Raw genomic sequence first — 20,889 nt, forward strand, 5'->3', positions numbered from 1 at the left:
TAGGCAATCTAAAGGCATTACATGAAAAACTAAAAAGTCTTAAGACAAAGTAAATTTATTTACCTTGAACTGAATATTTTGTTGCAAAAAGTAGAAAAAATATAGGCAATGGTCTAAGTGAGTTGGTTTAAAGACCGACTGCCACTTCTAATAACACGCAAAAAATAGCAAAATATTGAAGTGGGATATATGACCGATGAGCCAGCCATCAAAATCTTATGTAATGCTAGCAAAAATTTTGGATATCGGATACCGGAAAATTGTTCATCCTTTTGGATGCAATACTATCATGTCCATGTTAAGCGATTCCGCTTAAAATATAGATTTATTCGGCTTCGAAATATAAAGCGAATATGATAAAGCTGATAAAGGAAATTATTTCAGTACCGCCACTCTTCAACGAGAGCTTAAGAAGCTTTTGAGCCTCTTTTGTATTCAATTAAAATATACGCGAAAGAAAGTTGCTTAAGAAAGACTTATTTGCAGCAAACGCACATCGGCAGTTGACGAGATGCATGCAAGCCATACATAACTTTCGAACGAAACGAAGTTAATAAAGACTGTTCGGTATTGTTCCATGTAACTGGCACATAACTTCAAAGTAATACTCTCTGTTGGTCATACGATCTTCTGGCACGAATATCGCCATTGTAATTGAAGAAAACAGTAATCAAAAACTTCACATTTGATGGTACTTTGTGCGTTTTTTTCGGTCTTAGCTCTGCGTTAATTGGCCTTTGACAGTTATAATCTTTCTGAGCAATTGCAATCTACGTGACGTCATTCAAAAGCTTCTAAACAATGCTCATGTGACGGTTATTTTGGTTAAAATTTTGCAATTTCGGAACGAAAATCGTTCAGCACTTCACAACACGTTGAAGAATATTGAATATAGGTATCAAAAAAAAAATTAAAAATGCGAAATTACTGATAATAACAAAAGAAAAAATCGATAACCCTATGCACAGATTTGTCATAACCTACATTTCTAACGAATCTCGAACGATACAATCACAAGTTTTAATGGACATTTTTTCTTATACTATAATTGGCGCTTACACCCTTTATTAGGTGTTTGGTCAAACTCCTCTTTCAATCTGATCGAGGCGACTAGATGCTGTTCTACAAATGGAGGGACCTACAGTTTGAGGCTGTCTCCGTGCGCTAGATGGCTTTTTCATGAGGAGCTTTTCTTAGTGATTTTATTAAGGTGCATAAATCTAAGTTTAGCGATCGAAAAAAATATGGCACTCAATATTTTGACAAACTTTGACTGTCTATTTATTTTTCAATTTAAATTATTTTTTATAAAGACCGGTTAATTCTATCACACATATACGCTTGCGAGTATATACTTGGCGCCCTGTTTGCTGTTTGGCCAAGCTCCTACTCATATTTGTAGTGTGAGTCTTGCTGTTTTCCACAAATCCAGTTTTACTATGCGTAAGAATGGCAGATAGCTCTTTAAAAGGAGTTCTTTCATGGCAGAAATATACTCGAAGGTTTATCATTGAGATTTCATGCCCGAGTTTTCGAGTGATAGTTACGCACCAACCCATTCGACTAAGGCGGCCGCTTATAACAAATACACGAAATTCGTATAACAAATCTACAAAATGTTTTGTTAGCTAAAGAAAATACGGAACACCGTCAGATGCTGCATTTTATAGAACTAAAATTGAATGGGTCATAAACGTGCATGCTCTGAAATTTTTCTAAGAAATTTGATTAAAAATGTTGAAATTTTGATGAAGATATGTCGAATATTTATAAATTTGAAAGTTGGATTAATATGGCACTTATTATAGAATTAATTATATTTTGACAAAAGAAAAAAGGATAATATTGATTAAAAGAGGAATAAATAAATATTCAAAATTTTGAGGTGCCATATTTCTTTCGCAGACTGTGCTTGTAATTAAGAGGACAGACACCTGTAAAATCTCGAAACAAAAAGGTTTTTTCATAAAATGTAAATATAATCCTTTACGAATATGTCAAAAAATTTTTAGAACGTAAATTTAAGTATTTCTTATATCAACCGTCAACCGTGACGACTCTATTCTTTGCGTTCGAGCGCTGGGAGAGGTATAGTTACGTTGCCGACTTTAGACGCGTTTTTCTTAAAACTATATTTTTCGAATTGGCGTACACGATAACTCGAAAAGTTATTAACCGATCTCCCTGAAATTTTGCACACATCTTTTTTATGATATTCCTTTCTATGTGACTACAAGTTTAAGTATTTTTCGAAAAATAGTAGAAAAATTGGGCCCAAAATTCATTTTTTTAAGCATTTTATTCCGCGAACTTTTTTCTTTTTTGTTTAATTCATATAGAAATTATAACACTAATAAATAAAAAAAATTTTTGGTTTTTTGTATTCAGGCCACTGACGCCGATGCTACAATGCCCGCCGATTGAGAAGCTCCGCTGCGACTTCCTGGAAGAATTGAGTGTACATCCGTCATTTTAAATGATTAAAAAAACAAAAAAAAAATGTTTATATTATTTTAATGTATAAATAAACTGTATGCCAATTTTAAAAAAAATATATTGACTTCTTCATTTTAAATAATTTTAATGAAAATCAGGGAAAATATGGCCGTTTACAAGTATCTGTCGCCTTAACTGACCTAGAATTTTGTATGTATGTATTCGTCAAGCTTACGCAACCTCATTGGACATTTTTACAGCTATGCTATTAAATTGGGGAATTGCTAATAATTTCGTAAAGCCTAATAACATAACTTCTAACTAAATTTAAATGTCCATTTAATAAATCCATTTTCGTACAGCTTCTCTTCTTCTTCTTCTTCCAGCTAACTCCATTAAAATATCACACATCTGTAACAAATCGCTTTAATATAATTAACTGACTACAATTATACATCCGTACATATGCACGAGTACATACATTTTTTAAATATCTATAAATACTCACAACTTCTACGTATACAAAATCTCAATTTCACGTTTGCCATAAAAAAATTAAGAATGCTTAGGTTGCGTACAAGTCAAATGGGCTTAAAAAATAATTGTCTACATACATACGCATCTATGTATGTGTTTAGGTATATATTTACAAATAATTGCATTAAATTGTATTCGAGTTACATTGATTTTTAAAAGTGCTAAGCTACTGCTTGATTTTTGTAAATAGTGAGATTTGTCTGCAATAAATACATATACATACATACAAGTATATAATGTATGTATATTATCAGTGTATATTTGTAAGTAAAAATTTCAATTGTTAGTTAGTTATCAGTTAATTGCATAAGTTTGAGTTTAATTGTGTGAGCTTTGGAACTTGGAAGTGCGTTGTTTGTATTTTCATTAAATTGCTTAAGTTTTCGAAAAAACAACACTAAATTCATTTACTAATTACTTTAATGAATTAATTACTTTATCTACTCGATTTTATGTTCTATCATTATTTTTTTCTGATATTCTATAGTATTTTGTCTATGAACATTTGTTTAACCATCTAATTAATTTATACAAATTCCGCTAATTCGATTTTTTTACACCTTTACCGTAAGCCTTGTGGAGCTGTTGTTTCAAGTTCTCGCGACTCGCTTTGAACATGTTGCGCACGGAGCGTGTCGACACGTTGACAACATGTTGCGGCAGCATGGCGGCGCTACTGCCAGCTTCATTGGCTCGAATGTATTGCTGCGCCATCGACGAGTCCTGCAAATGTTGTAGCGCAGCTTCGCTGATATCTACATTAGCAATGGACTATGAGGCTTTGATTTTCTTCTTGGGATTATTGCGCGACTGATCGGTGGGTGCGGTGGGCGGCAGTTCGCGGTATTGATTCTGTAAAGAGAAAAGTGTGCAAATATTCGGAAACAATTCTAGTAAGATGCATCATTTTGAAACTTTTTTACTAAAACACAAATAAAAATAGTGCATACAAGGTAATTCGGCGTCGCTGAGTTCGAAACGTCACTTAGTTTTGGTTCTAAAGGCCACAATAAAAATTTAATGATCTTTTTTTTCGCGAAACCTTATACGGCGTGTCTATTCAAGGTGATATCAGTAGAACAGCTGATCTGACTTTTTTATATGGCTTGGCTTGAGGATTGCCAAAAATGAGATTTTTATTTACATTTTAATTTGAAAATTGTGTACGATTTTGTTTGCATTTTTCAATCCAATCATCAATAATGCTCTGAAAATAAATTATTTTTGCTCAAACGAGTTCAAACGCAAAAGCAAGAACAAAATATATTTAACTTTCTATCGACTGGAATAGATTAGCCGTGTAACCGTACTTAGTTTTTCCTTTCCTAGCCCGGAAAAGAAATTTTGCATGGAATTTTTGTTTTCATTATGTTACACTAAAATGTAGGTAAATGGGATTACTTTTTATGCAGTTAAATTAAATTAAAAAGTTAAAAAAAATATATCAAAAATATTTTACTTCTTTGTTTTGGAAAAATGTTATACTAAATAAAAATTAAATCAATTTTTTGAATAAAAAGTATAACTTTCACTTAAGACATCTCTTTTTTTAAATTTGTTTTAATTCATTTTTAATATGTGAGACTATTTTTCGCTAGTTAAAAAGTTCAGTTTTTTAGAAAACAAAATAAAAAAAAATTTTTTTATAATTTATCATAAATGAATGTTGTCAATGAGAAAAGATTAAATTATTTGCCATCTTACAAAAAATAAATTAAGAAGAAAAAACACTTGTTGTTTTTAGAAAAATGCCTTAGCAAAAAGGTTCTTATTTAAAATAAATTATTCGATTTTTTTAGAACATTTTTGGAACATTGTAAATTTTCGATTTTTTTCTTTTGTAAAGACGAAACATAACTAAAACATTAAAAATTGCATTAAAGTTGTACTTTAGAGTTAAAGAAATTGAAAGCCCTTGTTGCAGTAGTTTAATGCGATGCAAATTGGTTGACATTGTTGCTTAACATTTTAGCGTTTACTTTTATACACTAGTGCTCACATAATTAAGTGACTTTATTCCTTTACAAAACTTGTAAAATTTTTATAGAATTTTTTTTTGTTAAAGTGTTTTTTAGGTATATAGTTGCTAAATTCAAATCTTGTAAATTAAAAGTTCGAAACTTTGTTCAAAATTCACAAAAATTTAGCAAATCTGAAAGCATTTAGGTGAAAATATTCAACTTTTAAAATTTAGCATGCGAATATTGTTAAAAGATGAAGTGACTTAATAATGAAAGGGTGGCTATTATTTTTTTATTTAGTGTTATTTCGGTTTTATGCACATTTGTGGTTTTACTAGGTAGCTGTAATTGCCCAGAAATCTCTAAATTGGCAATGAGAAAAGCGCCCGCACCTTATATTGTACGTAGCACTTTGAAAGCGAAATAAACCAACAAAACAAAACAAAACATTTCTTAATATGGGAGGTTGAATTAGTTTTAAAGGTGACACACAGATGGCGCTATTTATCACTTTATCGCGTTGGCAATACTGAATATATATTCATGACAAAGCCTCATCCCTAGGCTTTGTTTATCAGTATCTCTCATTTCGCTGAAGTATAAACAACGCAGTGTTTTCGTGCTCCGAGTATGTCAACTTTCGTGCCGTCGAAACGCAATTTGCGGGAAGCTTTGCTTTTCTGCTTCAATTTGAAAAAAAATACAGCCCAAGCCCGTGAATTGCTGCAGGAGGCCTACCCAGACCATACTCCGTCGATTTCAACATGTGAGTACTGGTTTCGACGATTCAAAAGTGGTGATTTTCACACCGAAGACAAGGAGCGTCTTGGCCAGCCCAAAAAGTTCGAGGACGCGGAATTGGGGGCAAGAAGAGCTTGCTGAATCATTGGGCGTTGATAAATCAACCGTTTGCAAGCGTCTAAAAGCGATAGGAATGATCCAAAAGCAAGAACATTGGGTCCCGTACGAGTTGAAGCTGCGCGACGTCGAACGGCGATTTTTTACGTGCGAATTGCTGATCGAGAGACAAAATCGGAAGGGTTTTTTGCATCGGGTGGTGACTGGCGACGAAAAATGGATCCACTACGATAACCCAAAACGCAAAAAATCATGGGGTTTGCCCGGCCACGCATCAACGTCGACGGCCAAGCAAAATATTCACGGCAAGAAAATCATGCTCTGCATTTGGTGGGATCAGGTCGGCGTCGTATATTTTGAGCTGCTCCAACCAGGCGAAACAATCATGGGGGATCGTTACCGACTGCAATTGATGCGTTTAAGCCGGGCATTGAAAGAAAAACGGCCGGAAACGGTAAAAAGGCACGACAAGGTTATTTTGCAACATGACAACGCTCGGCCGCATGTTGCTCAACCTGTCAAAAAATACCTTGGAACGCTTGGCTGGGAAGTGTTACCCCACCCGCCGTATAGTCCAGACATAGCTCCCTCCGATTATCATTTGTTCCGGCATATGAGTCTCGATTTGGCGGACCAGCGGTTCTCCTCGTACGAGGCTACCAAAATATGGGTTCAGTCATGGATAGCCAAGCAGCGGCCAGAATTTTGGAGAAACGGCATCCGGAAATTGCCCGAAAGATGGGCGAAAGTTGTAGCTAGCGATGGCCAATACTTCGAATAAAATATTTTGTACCGTTTTTTCACAATAAAGCCCCAAATCTTCGAAAAAAACCTTTAAAACTAGTTCAACCTCCATAAATTTTCAAAAAATTCTAAATCTAAACGAAATTAACAGTAAAAAAGCTACACTTAGGAAAATAATGTTTTCAGAACATTTTTTTATAAGATCAAAAAAAATTGTAAGTTAAATTTTTAACTTTTCAGTGTAAGAAAACTTTTCAGTGTACATGTTTTTTTTTGTGAAAGGAAAAGTAGGGATTCGAACTCAGAAACTATGAATTATTTATTGAAAAAAAAATTAAAAAAAATATAAAACAAATATTTATGTTAAAATAAAAAAAACCGTTTTTAAACACAAAAAAAAGTTTGTTAAATTTTAATTTTTTAGTGCAATAAAACCTTTCCGTGCAAATTTCTTTCATTTAAGAAAAGTAAAAAGTTTAAAAGTTAAAGTTGAATGAACAAAAAACGTACGATAAGCCACGTTTTTGGATAAAATTTTAATTTTTCAGTGTAATAAAACTTTTACCGTGCAAATTCTTTACATCGTAAAAAAAATTCTTAAAAAAAAACGAAAAACTACATTTCTGGACCAATTAAAAACATTTAATTTTTTGTATATACAAATTCTTATTGAATGTTTTTATCTTAAATGAAAAATTCCGAAAACAACGTTTTTAGGCATTTTTAATATAAAAAAATTATGTTAAATTTTAATTTTTCAGTGTAATAAAACTTTTCCGTGCAAATTCTTTATGTCTTAAAAAAAAATCTTTAACTTAAAATGAACAAAAAAATGTACGGAAAACTGTGTTTCTGGATCAATAAAAAAAATTGAAAAATTTTATTTTCTAGCTTTTAATTTTTTTAAACTATTTTAGTGAAAATTAAAGAAATAACGATAAGCAACCTCTTTAAAATAAAAACAAGTTTTAATAATTAATTTTAATTTTTGACTGTAATAAACCCATTCGGTGCGAAGTATTTTTACCTTAAAAAACCAATTTCATAAAAAATTGTCTGTGTTAAATTTAAATTTTTCAGTGTAACAACATGTTTCGGTGAACTTTTTTATCTTAAGAAAGAATTCTATTGGTTAAAATGAAAAAATAATACGAAAAGACGTTTTAAGATAAAAAAATATATGTTAATTTTTTTAGAGTAATAAAAATTATCAGTGAAAATTTGTTGTCTTTGAAAGAAATTATTTAAGTTGAAATAAAAAAAACTTGCGAAATTACAATATGTATATTATTTAAGATAACATGCAATTATATTGTTAACTTGTTCAGTATAAAGAACTTCTCAGTGTAAATTTATATATTTTTCGGAGAAGTGCAGATTTGAACTCAGATATCCCAACCTACTTTATGTGCTATTTACTATTATTTTCACACTATTTTCATTTTCAAATATTCAAAGTTCAGAGTGGTATCTGTCGACAAACTTACAATTTGTTCATCATCTGGCACGCGTGATAGGAAATCCAGCAACTCGTTGTTGGGTATTGTATTTGGGCGTAAAATGCGGCGTGAGAATTTCATGATACCCCAGAAGAGCAGCAAGAAGCGTATGGGAATAAAATGTAAAACAACAATAGCGCCAGTCAGCAGCACCACTGCCAGCCACGTCAATTCCGGGACGGAAAAATTTAAAGTACTAAGTCGACATATTGCATAAAATAAAGAAAATTAAATTATTTTCAAATCGATATTACTGTAATGATTCATTGCAATTTAATTGCATGCAAAAAATACTTAAAACTCATACTTTTTAGTGCTTTCGCCCAACGAGGCCAGATAACCAATGGTATTTTGCACTGTCTGCGATACTTCCTGTATGGTTTGCAGACGCTCCTTAATCGATTTCTTCCCCTCCTTCTCCTTATCATCGTCATCATCCTCATCGTAATCGTAATCATAGTACCCAGCGGCAGGATCATTGCTCGTACCGGTGATCATGCGCACCAGCCAGTTTCTGTAAAGCAGCAAAGGCGTAAAGGCTTATGAATTTGTAAAATATTTCAATGAATGCTGCGTAAACACACTTGACTATGATGAGCAACAACACTAATGGCATGGTTGCCAAATTGCCATAGACGCATGCCAATATCCATAGAGTAAAAGCAATCGCCGAACGCAACGGTGACTCCCATTCGAAACAGCTTCTGTGAATGCAAAGAGTTTGAAAAATTAATGAAGAGTTTAGTAAAAATGCCAGATGTGCTTAAAAATTGTGTGCTTCTCCTTTCTTTTTTATTTACATATATATATGTACATATGTGCAAATGTGTTTCAAAATAATAAATGTGTTTTCTTCTCATTGCTTACTGTACATAACGCGCCGCGTCCAAGATATTCATTATGATCACTTTCAGCCGGTTCACGTTACGCAGAAAAAGTTGCCGTTTGAATTTCGCTTCCTGCTGTATGAGTTTCTCCTCTTTCGGCTGCAATATGCGGCAAACGGCGCGTACATCATTCCAAATAACAGTCATCTCAAGGCAGATCTGTGGTTAAGATTTTTTAAGAAAACTATTAAATTGATTGTAAAAAATTAGTTCAATTAAATTAAGATTTAAGTGTGCATAGGAGGGAAGTAGAAAAATCACGGCTGGAGTGATTGGAAAGAGTATGAAAGTGTTTTTATTTAGGACTGCTTTTCAGTTCAATAAAACTATTTATAAGTACGAAATTTCTGTAAAATTGGGAGATTGTGATATCACCAGATAAGCAAGTCTGTTGAGAGGAAATATGAATAATAAAGAAAATTTATTGATTAAGTTACTCACTAAGCGAAGAAGAATACCAGAGACAATTATGGAAGAAATGTATTTTCTTTATAAATAATATGACAGCATGCAGTACTTTCAAGTAATACAGAAAGTCAACGCTCAGATTGAATGATTTATGAGACGTCTTCAAGCTTTGTTGAAAGAATTTATTAGTTTATTTTAGGAGAAATGCGCTCGAATACGAAACAAATCGCAGAAATGGTTGCACTATCCTTTATTAATACTTTAAACATCATCTACAATCATTCTAGTATGTCTAAGGCTAGCGCAAAATTAGTGCCAATAATCTTAACACCTCTTCAGAAGCAATAGTTCGCCAAGTATTCGCACGAGCTTTTGAATCTGCAGACGACACCTAGAGCCAATGCTATGAATCTGGTCCGAAGTAGGCCTCCACGTTGCGGCAGATTAGAGTTGCAGCACAGCGTAAGAAGTTCAAGGTATTCCAATCAGTTAGGAAGAAGATGAATACAGCTTTTTGAACTCCGAAAGAATTCAGTTATGAGAAAATGTCACGCTATACTTGTATAAATACCTTTACTAACAAATGATGATGGGTGCAGATTCAGCCCCCTTAGCTTAATGGATGTATGTATATTCTAAGAAATGAGGAAACAGTTTCAAAGAACGAAATTTTCTGACAATGAATAAGCGAAAAAAGTTATTTTTTTTGGTTGTAATTAATAATTTTTATAAGATTTTTCAAAAGTGTATTAGACTTTTCCTTTCACTGCGGCACAGATTCTTTACGCCACCCCCTACTCATTGGCCTTCCTTCATATGCACAGCCTGTATCACTAGAATAGGTATAGAACTTTTCTTAAAGCAGACTTATCATTACTTATAGGTTTCAGAAAATGTTTGCTTATAGGAAAGATTAAAACAATAGAAAATCCACAAAAGTTTGCAACAACACTTTTAATCAAATGCTTTAGTATAGGCTGGGTATGCAATTTTATAGCCCATGAAATTTTAGTATTTAAAGTGTGTGTTTAAAGTCACTCGAAAATCGCATATATTTTTGACTATTTTTGGCAAGGCTATAAGATGTTGCGCTAATAATTATGAAAGACGAAGCCTCCTATAGGAACTTTGTTGAATGCTTGTCAGGAGAGTCGTATTTTTATTTCCAAGAAGGGTTAAAATTATAAAATTTAGGTTAGAAGTGCAAGTAATTTTTTGAAAAACTGAAGTTCAAAACGATTTGAAATAAAGTTTCTGTACTCAGTTTTTCTCAGTAGATTTTAACCAGGATGTTGTACTTTGTTTTTTTGCACCAGATTCTAACTGCCTGACTCCTAATTAAATTGGAAATTTTGACCAGCGGTAATGAAAGGTCATTAAAAAGTTCAAATAAGGGGTTAATATGGGTCTTTAAATAGATATCTTTATATGGTTTTTGTGGAACAATGGACTATGTTTTCATAAAAAAATTATCGAAATTAAATAAGAAACAAATAAATTGTAAAAATATTTTATTATATATCAATAACTGTGCTGTAGCTATTTATTGCACTGTACATACACATATATATTTCCGCCGTAGCCGAATGGGTTGGTACGTGATTACCATTCGGAATCCAGAGAGATCGTAGGTTCGAGTCTCGGGGAAACACCAAAATGAAGAAAAAGTTTTTGCTAATAGCGGTCGCCCCATAGCAGGCAATGGCAAACCTCCGAGTGTATTTCTGCCATGAAAAAGCTCCTCATAAAAAATATCTGCCGTTCCGAGTCGGCTTGAAACTGTAAGTCCCTCCATTTGTGGAACAACAAATACGAGGGGGAGCGCGGCCAATTATATATGTATGTATATATAATCTATTTCATTATGAGTAGTAACAGATTTTCCACTCAAGTGCATAAGCTTACGATAACTACAGCGAAAAATTCGATATTAGGAAGAAATTGTTAGAAATTAGGAAGAAACTGGTACCAACTACTGTTGTAATTGGAACAACTTACGTTGTCAGCAATGTTATTGAAATTAAAAAAAAAACTAAAAATAATCTTCCAAGATAATCTTCAATATAAAAAAATCAGCTTCCAAGAAAGTTCGTAAAAAATATTATATAAAATTATGTTCGTAAAGGCTATTTGAAAATATTGGTGTGGTCTGTCTATAAAATATTTAATTAACCTTATTAAACAATATTTGAAATAAATAGACTCACTTGTGGTGATAGTCCCTTAGCGCGAACGCACAGATTTTTATCCTTCAGCGTATACCAGCGCTTCACGCCATTTTTGATTCGAAGTAATGGTATGACTAATTTGCCGAGAAATTCTACACGATGATCACGATCTTCATCATACACGGTGATTTCAAGTACTTGGGTGATGTCCTTTACGTTGCTGGGAATAAAAATAGTAAGATTTGCCAAATGTACGATTTGAATATAGAATAATAAACCAGGCATTGGAAGGCATACTGGCAATTAATATAAACGTATGGCAATGAAGGAGGTTCAATGGTCTTAACATAATTCGGTCGCAGCGCCCATCTGAACCCTAAAGCCACAGACCGCTCAAAATACCACTCTCAGTTGGGGCAAGTGAGAAGAGAAGGTTAGTGTGGCTTCATATGCAGCTGATATGTAAATTCTGAATAGACAGAAGTTTAGCCAGTTAAAATATGAAAAACGTAAAGGTATAACAGTGTGTCTCACGAGTCAACTGGAGCTCTTTATGTTTCTATGGAACTCATGTTTTGATTGGCCTCCGATTGTGGACGAAAGTTGGTAAAAGTGGAGGTTGTCTCTGGTTGAATGTCGTGAAAGGCCTATCGACATAAGAGCCGGGCCAGGAGTTGTCGAAAGTACTTCTGGCTCTCGTCAATAACCTCAAAGAATTATCTTATGATATATTTGGAAAGGAGTTTTACTTCTAGGAAATGTCTGAACTTAGGGGCGTAACTTGCTTCACTAGGTAAGTGATGCTCTGGGTTCATCAACAGGAAACTTGTTTTTGTCATCCCTGTTAACAGATTCAGATATATCCCACACTTTCATTTATTTGTGTTTGTCCCAAGTACGATCGCTTTTTTTTGAACAATATACTGCACGCTGAGAGCGTTTAAAATCGGGAACCTGCAACTCCTGTACTTAATATAGCTTAATTATTATGAGCTTTATTTAAAAGGCTTAAGTTTAAATATTATTTTCTGAGTTTTATTATATTGTTCGTAAAATATAATCATATTTCGAGTTATATTTCTTTGATCAAAAATAAAACTCATTTTGTATGTATACGGTGAGTTGTGGTGATTAGTGAATGTGCTGTGAGTTTAGGTGAGGTGCGTTCAAGTTGTTAATTGAGGTGCGTTTAGGTGGGCATAGTGTGGCGTTTTGAGTTTCTCAATTTGCCAAAAATATTAAACTTAAAACTAATTTTTATATCTCAAGAAATGAATTATTTTCGATCAATAATTTAAAACTAAAAACATGATCCTTATTTTGGACGAAAAATCTGAAACTAAAAACATGATGGTTATTTGAAATAAATTGCTTCACATTATTGGAGACTTGAGCTTATTTTCATTGAAAATTTTAAAATAATGGTAATTTTCGATTCCTGGCTTAGAGCGAACAGATTTTGCGTGTCGCGCTTCCCTATTTTAGACGTTCTCTGCTGCAGCTAAAGGCTAGTAAATTCACTCCCCCATAAGGAAAAACTTTGAATTTTCTTATAAATTAAATTAAGTTATATATGTTTGTAGGCATACAGGGTCTGCCTCGGAATACTATTTTTTAAATGATATATTACGTATCAGCCTACAACATTTTTAGAAGTATTAGAAAGCATTCTTCACCTGCTTCGATTCGTCGTTGCCAATGCTGCAATCAATTAATGAAGGCGACCTCTATGGAAAACTATGTTTCTTTCTCTACTTTTAATAAAGGGTGATTTTTTAGGTATTATCTTTTTAAACAGTTGGTTTAAACAGCTGACGCACGTTTCGTGTTTTGTCTCATTGTCAAACATCTTCAGTTTGGTCTATAATTTTACTATGAATCGTCTTACAAACGAACAACGCTTGCTAATCATTGAATTTATTATTAAATGCGTATTCTGTTAAGAAAGTTTAAAGTCGAAAAATTGTGTTCAGCGACGAAGCTCATTTTTGGATCAAGCAGAATTGTCGGTTTTGGCGTGAAGATCGGCCAGGAGAATTGCAAGAGCTACCAATGTATCCAGAAAAGGTCAGAGTTTGGGGCGGTTTATGGGCTGGAGGTATCATTGGACCATACTTCTTCAAAGATGCTGCGAATCGTAACGTAACATGCCACACAGCAGGCGTAACAATGGACTTGTTGAGAGGCGAGTTCGGTGAGCATTTTATTTCACGTTCGGGACGTGTCAATTGGCCACCCAGATCGTGCGATATAACGCCTTTAGATTATTTATTATTTTTTGTGGGGCTATGTTAAGGCTAATGTCTATTCAGACAAGCCTGCTTCAATTAACGTATTGGAAGACAACATTACAGCATTTATATGTGAGACCGGCCGAAACATTGGAAACAGTATGCCAAAATTGTACTAAGCGGATGGACCATTTGAAGCGCAGTCGCTGTCAACATGTGCATAATCTTCAAACGTTAAATTATATGGACTGTACTATCGATTTAAATAAAAATGTCATGCATTTTTCTGAATTTTATGTGTGTTTTTTGAAAATCACCCTTTACTTTCAGCGTCATCTGCCGATTTCCTTTCAGGGTTCCTTTGATTACTGGGAACAAAAGAAAGTCAGCTGGAGCCAGAGCGGAGATAAATGGCGGCTCCGGTAGCCAGCGCTTGCCAGCTACTAAAAGTAATTGCGGAAACTTTTCGGACACACCTTGTATTCATTAATTCAAGGCATTCTTCTATTATATAAGGTAATACTTTTAAATTGTAGTAAAATACTTAGTTCTGTTAATTATTTCCTAAGATTCGATCCTTACAAACTACATGAAATTATCTCCGTGGCAGTGCCGTGTATGAATATGCACAAATCCAAGAAGTTCTACTCTACTTACAAAGTAAATATCTTATTCCATGTCGGCGTCAACGTCTTGTATTCCGTTTGTGTCTGCAAACGCGCATTTCCCAGCTCGAGCACACAAAATGGATCGGACTTGCCACCAATGTCGGCTGCCGCCAAACCTATCGCACCGAAAACTTTCACCGTCAGATGACCAACATCGCGCAAATTCTGAAAACAACGATGCCAACGATAACGATCACGCATAATTTTCATCTCGCGCGGATCCTCTTTGTACGCCTTGAGATCGGTTATGGTTTCTAGAGCAGTGGTGCCACTTATCGTCAACATAAGAAACACTTCGCCGGAACAGTCTTCAAAGGCACGCCAGATGCAATGCGTGGTTTCACGCTGGAATACACTCAAATCGATGTTGACCTTGCCGTAGAGTGCATTGCGATTCCACAGTGAGATTTCAAGATTTTGATCCTCATCGAAGAGATGCAAATCGAATTGCTCCAACCAACGTTCGGTCCAGGAAGACTTGCTTTTGTACTTCTCATTGCCGAGTCTAAACGACGGTGGTGGTGGTGCGGTTGATTAGATTAAAAAAAGGGAGATAATGAATGTTGTTATAGTATATTGGAAAATGATGGCGGTAAATAAATTGTATTTTTAATTTACCTTTTTTAGTTATTGCAAATATTTTTTTAAGACAATGCAAATATTTGGTAATCTCATTATTGGTTAAGTGCGCATGGCTAACTCACCTGAATTTAATATGTATGTCGGTGAGTTTGCTGCCATCGTCGGCCAATGGCAGATCTTTGGCTTTGACCAACAATATCGTGACGACCGAGCTCCAGATTTGTGATTTCAAACGCTTCGATGACTCGGCCAATTTGGTGTTACGCTGGAAGTGCTGCAAACAAAAGGAGTAGGAGTTGCAAAAACTTTGTTAGCCATCAGACGTTCAAGATGTTATGGATTGTTGTGAAAAATTGTGCGCGTAACCAAAATTAATGAATCGCTTGTTCAGCACAAAGATCGACGGCAACAAGGTCACTAGTCAGAGTTTTGTCAACAGCTAACAAGAAAAAAAAAAACAAAAACTGATCAAATGAATCATTAACGCTTACAGCTGGCAGTTTGACCGACTAACTGACTAACCGACTACCAGCTGTCTCGTCATAGCTTTCCCTCCATGTGCCGTCCCTCGTTCGTATTTGTACCTCCATTATCTCGCCAAACTCCATTTGTAGTCGCTGCCGCACAATGGTTCGTTTGCGACGAAGCCGTTGTAACAACATCTCCGACGTGCATTTAACAAACGGCTTGTTTTTTTGGCTGTTGCTTCTCTTAAGTTTGTCCGCTGACCGAATTGCATTGTCTTTCCCGATTTTGACGCTATTCGAGCTGCAATTGAAGGTGACGCTCTTTTCCGCGCTGCTATTACCACTGCTGTCTGTCCGATTGCGCTCCATTACAGACTATCAACAATAGGCAAGGCACAGAAGTAAAAAAAAATAAACGGATGCAAAAAAAGCACACAAAAAGTAGCAGCTTTTGGGAAGATAATTTTAAAACACACAAACTTCGTTTAACAATTTTTTCCTCGTTCTTTTTCTAAAACTTTTCCGGCATTTGTTACTATTTTGCAAAGCGCTACAACTTGTACCGACGTCTGTATGCTTGCGCGCAACACTAATTTCAAGCAGAACTCATTTGCTCGCTTAGTCAGCCGCTCAGGCGGCGAAGATAAAGCTTTGCCTTACAACGGCGGTTAATTCATACTCTGGCGATAATTCATACGATACAATCATACCCTACAGGAAAAGTGACTGCATTGATACTCTAGTAAGAAGAGTAGATGTAACAAGCAAGGAATGTTATTATGAAAATCTTTATAATTTATATAGCATTTACACTCTATGGAGTGTCTTAATTCGAGATATGTATGAGGGGTAGGAAAGGAGTTTTTTTTTTACTTCACACTACAGTGCACTCGCGATAACTCGAACTAATTAAAACAGGCGCTGTTCGATTTATCGAATTTGTTCGACTTATCAATTGAGTGTGCTATGTTAAAAAAACAGTCATCGATATCGATTTTTTTCAATTAAATTTATTTATTTATTTACATATGGATATGAACATGAATATGTTTAAAATAATTAATTCGTTTCAATATTTTTCATCAAATATTTGGCAGTCTTTGTGTCAGTTACACAAAAAAAGTCAGCTTTAACAGAAAAGTTAGGCCGAAAAGAAAGTTGTAATGTGTGTTTGTCTTTTCTTGCCTGCAGCAATGTTGAAGAGTGTTAACCTTTGCGGGCTTACTTGTTCAGTTGTGGCCCACTGAATTACCTTATTGATAGAGCTAACTGCCTCCTCAGATGATATCCGCTTACATGTCTCAGTTGTGTTGTTAAACTCAGACTCAGAATCACTAGTTTCAATTATTACTTCTGTGTCGGTAAATTCGGCACCATCATTCCATTTGTTAACATCATAAAGCGTAAATTCGACCTGTAAATTATGTTTTTCATGTTATGTTCTTTCAAGATGAGTCCACTTATTGGGTAATTCTTTTTTCTTTGGGACAGAAACCATTTGTATAAAGCGGCTTTCATTTTAGGAAACTCAGAAGCTTTTAAAGTTCTCCTCTTCCCAGGACCCAAAATCGTGTTGTTTACTGCTTTTAAAATTGCCTTGTCTTTCTTTTTTATGAGACTTATGGTGGACTTGGCTACCCCATATTCCTTCGCTAGAGAAGTAACACTACATCCACGTTTAATTTTGTTAAGGACTTCAGCCCTCTCTTTTAATGTTAAACACTTCAACCTTTTACGATCCATTACTCACATGCACTGATACACTACAAATGACAAATTTAAAGCAATTTGGTCAATGCAAGATGTTGTTCCCAGAAAACTAACGGGATATTAACGTCGAAATATTCATATGGACAATACACTAGTATACATATAATTTATATACATATACTATTACGTATGTATGTATGTATGTACAAAATGTACATGTTTGAAAAGAATGTGTGTACAAATAAATTTGTTTTTTTTGTTCGAGTTATAGCGCTTTAATATTGTTCGAGTTACAAACTAGTCAATAGGGAAAAAAATGTGTTCGAGTTAGCACGTCGTTCGACTTAGCGGCTATTCGAGTTACCGCGAGTGCACTGTATTTGGTATTCAAAACAACTGTTAAGACTAAGTTTCAGTCAAATTGTGAGATTGGGAGAGGCTAGGTGGCCTAATCTAAAAAAAATAAAAAAAAAACTGAAAATAGAAAGGACGAACTATGGACAAAATTGAGTTCGTTAAGTTCTTTACTGAGCAAAAAAATCTACCATGGACAATTACAGAAATATGCAATCCATCTCCAGTCTTATTAGGAATTAGGAATTAGGAAAAACAATGACTTTTGTGAGCGATTCCATGATAAGTATTCCAAGTATTTTGAATATTGTCGTAAAATTTTCTGAAAATTTGATAGTTTGGAGGAAAAATTTCGAAAACAAATAATTTTCAGATTTATTCAATGTTAGATATTTTGGTACAGAGATTTTTAAGGTCTTCGATTCATTTTAGCATTTAACCTTTTTTTTATTTATATTTTCATGATAAAACATTCTTTTTAAAAATTTTGGTTTGCCACCAATTTAATTTTTTTGTTAAAAGTGTTTATATATTTATGTAACTCGCATTGTAATATAACTCGCAAATTTATGGGAATTCCACTATGAAACTTTCAGGAATTACTAAGCATAGTCCCAGCTATTAATGAAAAAACAAACAAAAAATTTGAGGGTAAATGTTTTTCAAAATTAAAAAAAAAAAATTTTTTTTGCCCAACAGTTTTTAACCAAAAAATATTTTTTTTTCAAAATTTTTGTTTTGGCCAAATAGTTTTTAAAAAAAATAATTTTACAACATTTAGTTTTTTCTAATAGCGGTCGTCCCTCGGTAGGCAATGGCATGCCCCCGAGTGTATTTTTGCCATGAAAAAATTCTCTCATATGGAATTATTAGCTACCCTTTAATTGTAGGTGGGATATTTATAAGTCTTTACAATAAGAAAACTGAAATGTTTTTTTAAAGAAAACATAAGAAAAAGTTGGTATGGATATATTTTAGTTTTTTCTCGGCAATGGGCGCTTTCTCAAGAGCACATATGCCAATGACTACTAGCTTAGAAACACTTAATTCATAAGTTAAGGATTTTATTTATTAAATATTTGGGAATGTAGTTAAATCGTTGAAATTCAGTTACCACTAAACTGATTAAAATTTTGTTTCAGCACACTTTTTCTGACCTAGCAAATTTTTTTATAAATAATTGTTTTCCCTGCAGGGTATTTGCTCGTGCATAAATTTTAAAATATGTGACAACATACATATGTACACATTCGTACATAAGTCAACATTTACATACATGTATACAAAGCAATAACAATGGGAGTTATAATAATTACGCGCTCGTATCTTGAAAGCGAAGAGTCATGCAATGGGTTTTTTTTGTTTATTTCCTTTTGTACTTTCCTATGAAAATTGTAAAATTACACAAAAGAGCACAAATTCCCTCCAGCCAATGTAAGAGCGCCCCTTTACCCTTGAATTCCTCAATTCTGGGCAACTTATTGTGAACATCGTCATGTTTTTACTATTTTAACAAGGGGTGGTCGTTGTACGCGACTGCACTCAGGCGAGATATATCGACAAGAGCACCTGAGTTCGATCCCCTCTGCAACAAATGAAAGAATTTTTTTTGGAATTTTTCAGTTTTTTCGTAGTGTATTTGATGGAGGGGGTCAAAATAAAATTTTTTTAAGAAAGATAGGCCATTTAATATCGTTCAATCGATTCAATGTGAAATAAATATGTGAAACAAGTAATGCTCTAATATTTTTGAGTACTCGGTGTGATCTGAAGCAAAAATAATTAAACTTGCCTGTCAAATACTCTGCTAATTGCGAACTATCTGCTCATCGTTCAATTTTACGCTCATATTTTTTTCGAAAATATATGTATGTTTATACATTTAAGAACTTCTCACTCCATATGTCTTTTCTGGCGAGGTGTAGTACATATGCACCTATTTACACCAGTAGAAAAAAAACCACACCCCTCTTGTGTTTATAAATTTTGACACCTCTTTTTAAATTTATTTTTAACTAATTTTCAATAAAAATATAGTTCATCCCTTAACGAACGCCATATAAATTAAAATTCCAAACTTTGTGCAAATTCGAAAATTTCCTACCTTTTAATAAAAATTTCCAGGAAACCTTATCTAGTTGATTTCGCTGTGTCCAATATCCTCCTCGTCGAAAAATTTGCAGGAAGTTGCACTTTAGTGTGGGCAATCAGACCTCAAGAGAGCTACATACAATAAAGGGTGATCAGATTGGAGATACTTTTTCCAATAAGGATTTTTTGACAGATTACGCCTTTCTACTGCCAAACTAAATGCATGCTCTTTTCAGTATTCATTGACATTTCATCACTAAAGACTTACGCCTCAACAATGTTTACAAATCGTGCTATTGTATTACGAAAATCAAAGCTCTGTGAAAAATGTTCATTACGCTCAGGTCAACTTATGGTATTCAGCGATGAGGCCCATTTTTGGATTAATGGCTACGTCAATAAACACAATTGCCGTATTTGGGCTGAAGAGCAGTCCAAATCCGTTCAAGAACGGCCTCTACAATCATTGAAAACAACCCTTTAGTGCGGCCTATGGGCTGGATGAATCATCGACCCATATTTCTTCAAAGACGAGTCTAGCGCCATCGTAACAGGGAATGGCGAAAGCTATCGATAAAGGACCTTTTGATAACGGAAATTGAGGCCTGTGATTTCCACAATATATGGTTCCAACAAGATGGCGCTACTTCCCATACAGCCATACGGCCCGTCAAGCAATTGATTTACTGCGTCGTCGTTTCGGTGAACATTTTATCTCTCGTCTCGGACCGGTGGTTTGGCACCAAGATCGTGTAATATTATACCCTTGAACTTCTACTTGTGGGGGTATGTAAACTCTGAAAGCTTTTTGAATAAACCAACTTCTATTGAGGTATTGGAAGCCAACATTACTAAAGTTATTCACGAGATACTGACTGAAGTCCTCCAACGAGTCATTCCAAATTGTCGTTTACGGATGGCCGAATTACGGTGCAGGCGCGGACAACATTTTAAAGGGATTATCTAAAAAAAAAATAAACGTCGTGAAGGATTCTACATAAAACTAATACCCAATGCCCAATCAATATAAATTTTCGTTGTTTCATTTCAATTTAAAACCCGATACCCTATATTTTTTATCTTTTATAAGACTAAAATTCACAAAATATATGGATGTCGATATCGCTGCGAAGCTCAGGTTAGCTCCTCGCTATCTTTACCATCTCTCTCCCTAAGGTCATCACAACTAAATTCGGATGACTAAAGGCTAAATATTTTTTCCGTAGATATTAATGGGCAGAGCCCACAAGCGTGATCTCTGCCAGCGACTGAAATCAAAAAGTATTTT

General features: G+C 34.3%; 1 protein-coding gene across 3 annotated transcripts in view; it reads right to left on the reverse strand.

The window, feature by feature from the left end:
- Positions 1-2,846: 2,846 nt before the first annotated feature.
- The window catches only part of LOC129246248 (multiple C2 and transmembrane domain-containing protein), an 85,622-nt gene continuing 67,579 nt past the window's right edge, over positions 2,847-20,889 (reverse strand). For 2 of the 3 annotated variants that reach the window (XM_054884912.1, XM_054884911.1), the window contains exons 6-13: positions 15,102-15,253; positions 14,387-14,902; positions 11,538-11,718; positions 8,903-9,081; positions 8,620-8,739; positions 8,343-8,549; positions 8,024-8,231; positions 2,847-3,825 (exon numbers count right to left, since the gene is read on the reverse strand). In XM_054884912.1, coding sequence (XP_054740887.1) covers positions 3,745-3,825; positions 8,024-8,231; positions 8,343-8,549; positions 8,620-8,739; positions 8,903-9,081; positions 11,538-11,718; positions 14,387-14,902; positions 15,102-15,253 — 1,644 coding nt within the window. In that variant the 3' untranslated portion in view covers positions 2,847-3,744. Of the gene's footprint in view, positions 3,826-8,023; positions 8,232-8,342; positions 8,550-8,619; positions 8,740-8,902; positions 9,082-11,537; positions 11,719-14,386; positions 14,903-15,101; positions 15,254-15,563; positions 16,047-20,889 lie in introns of those variants that run through there. The other variant, XM_054884913.1, reaches the window with a different exon arrangement.

This window comes from Anastrepha obliqua, chromosome 4 (assembly GCF_027943255.1).
Source record: "Anastrepha obliqua isolate idAnaObli1 chromosome 4, idAnaObli1_1.0, whole genome shotgun sequence".
In the NCBI taxonomy this organism is placed as follows: Eukaryota; Metazoa; Arthropoda; class Insecta; order Diptera; family Tephritidae; genus Anastrepha; species Anastrepha obliqua.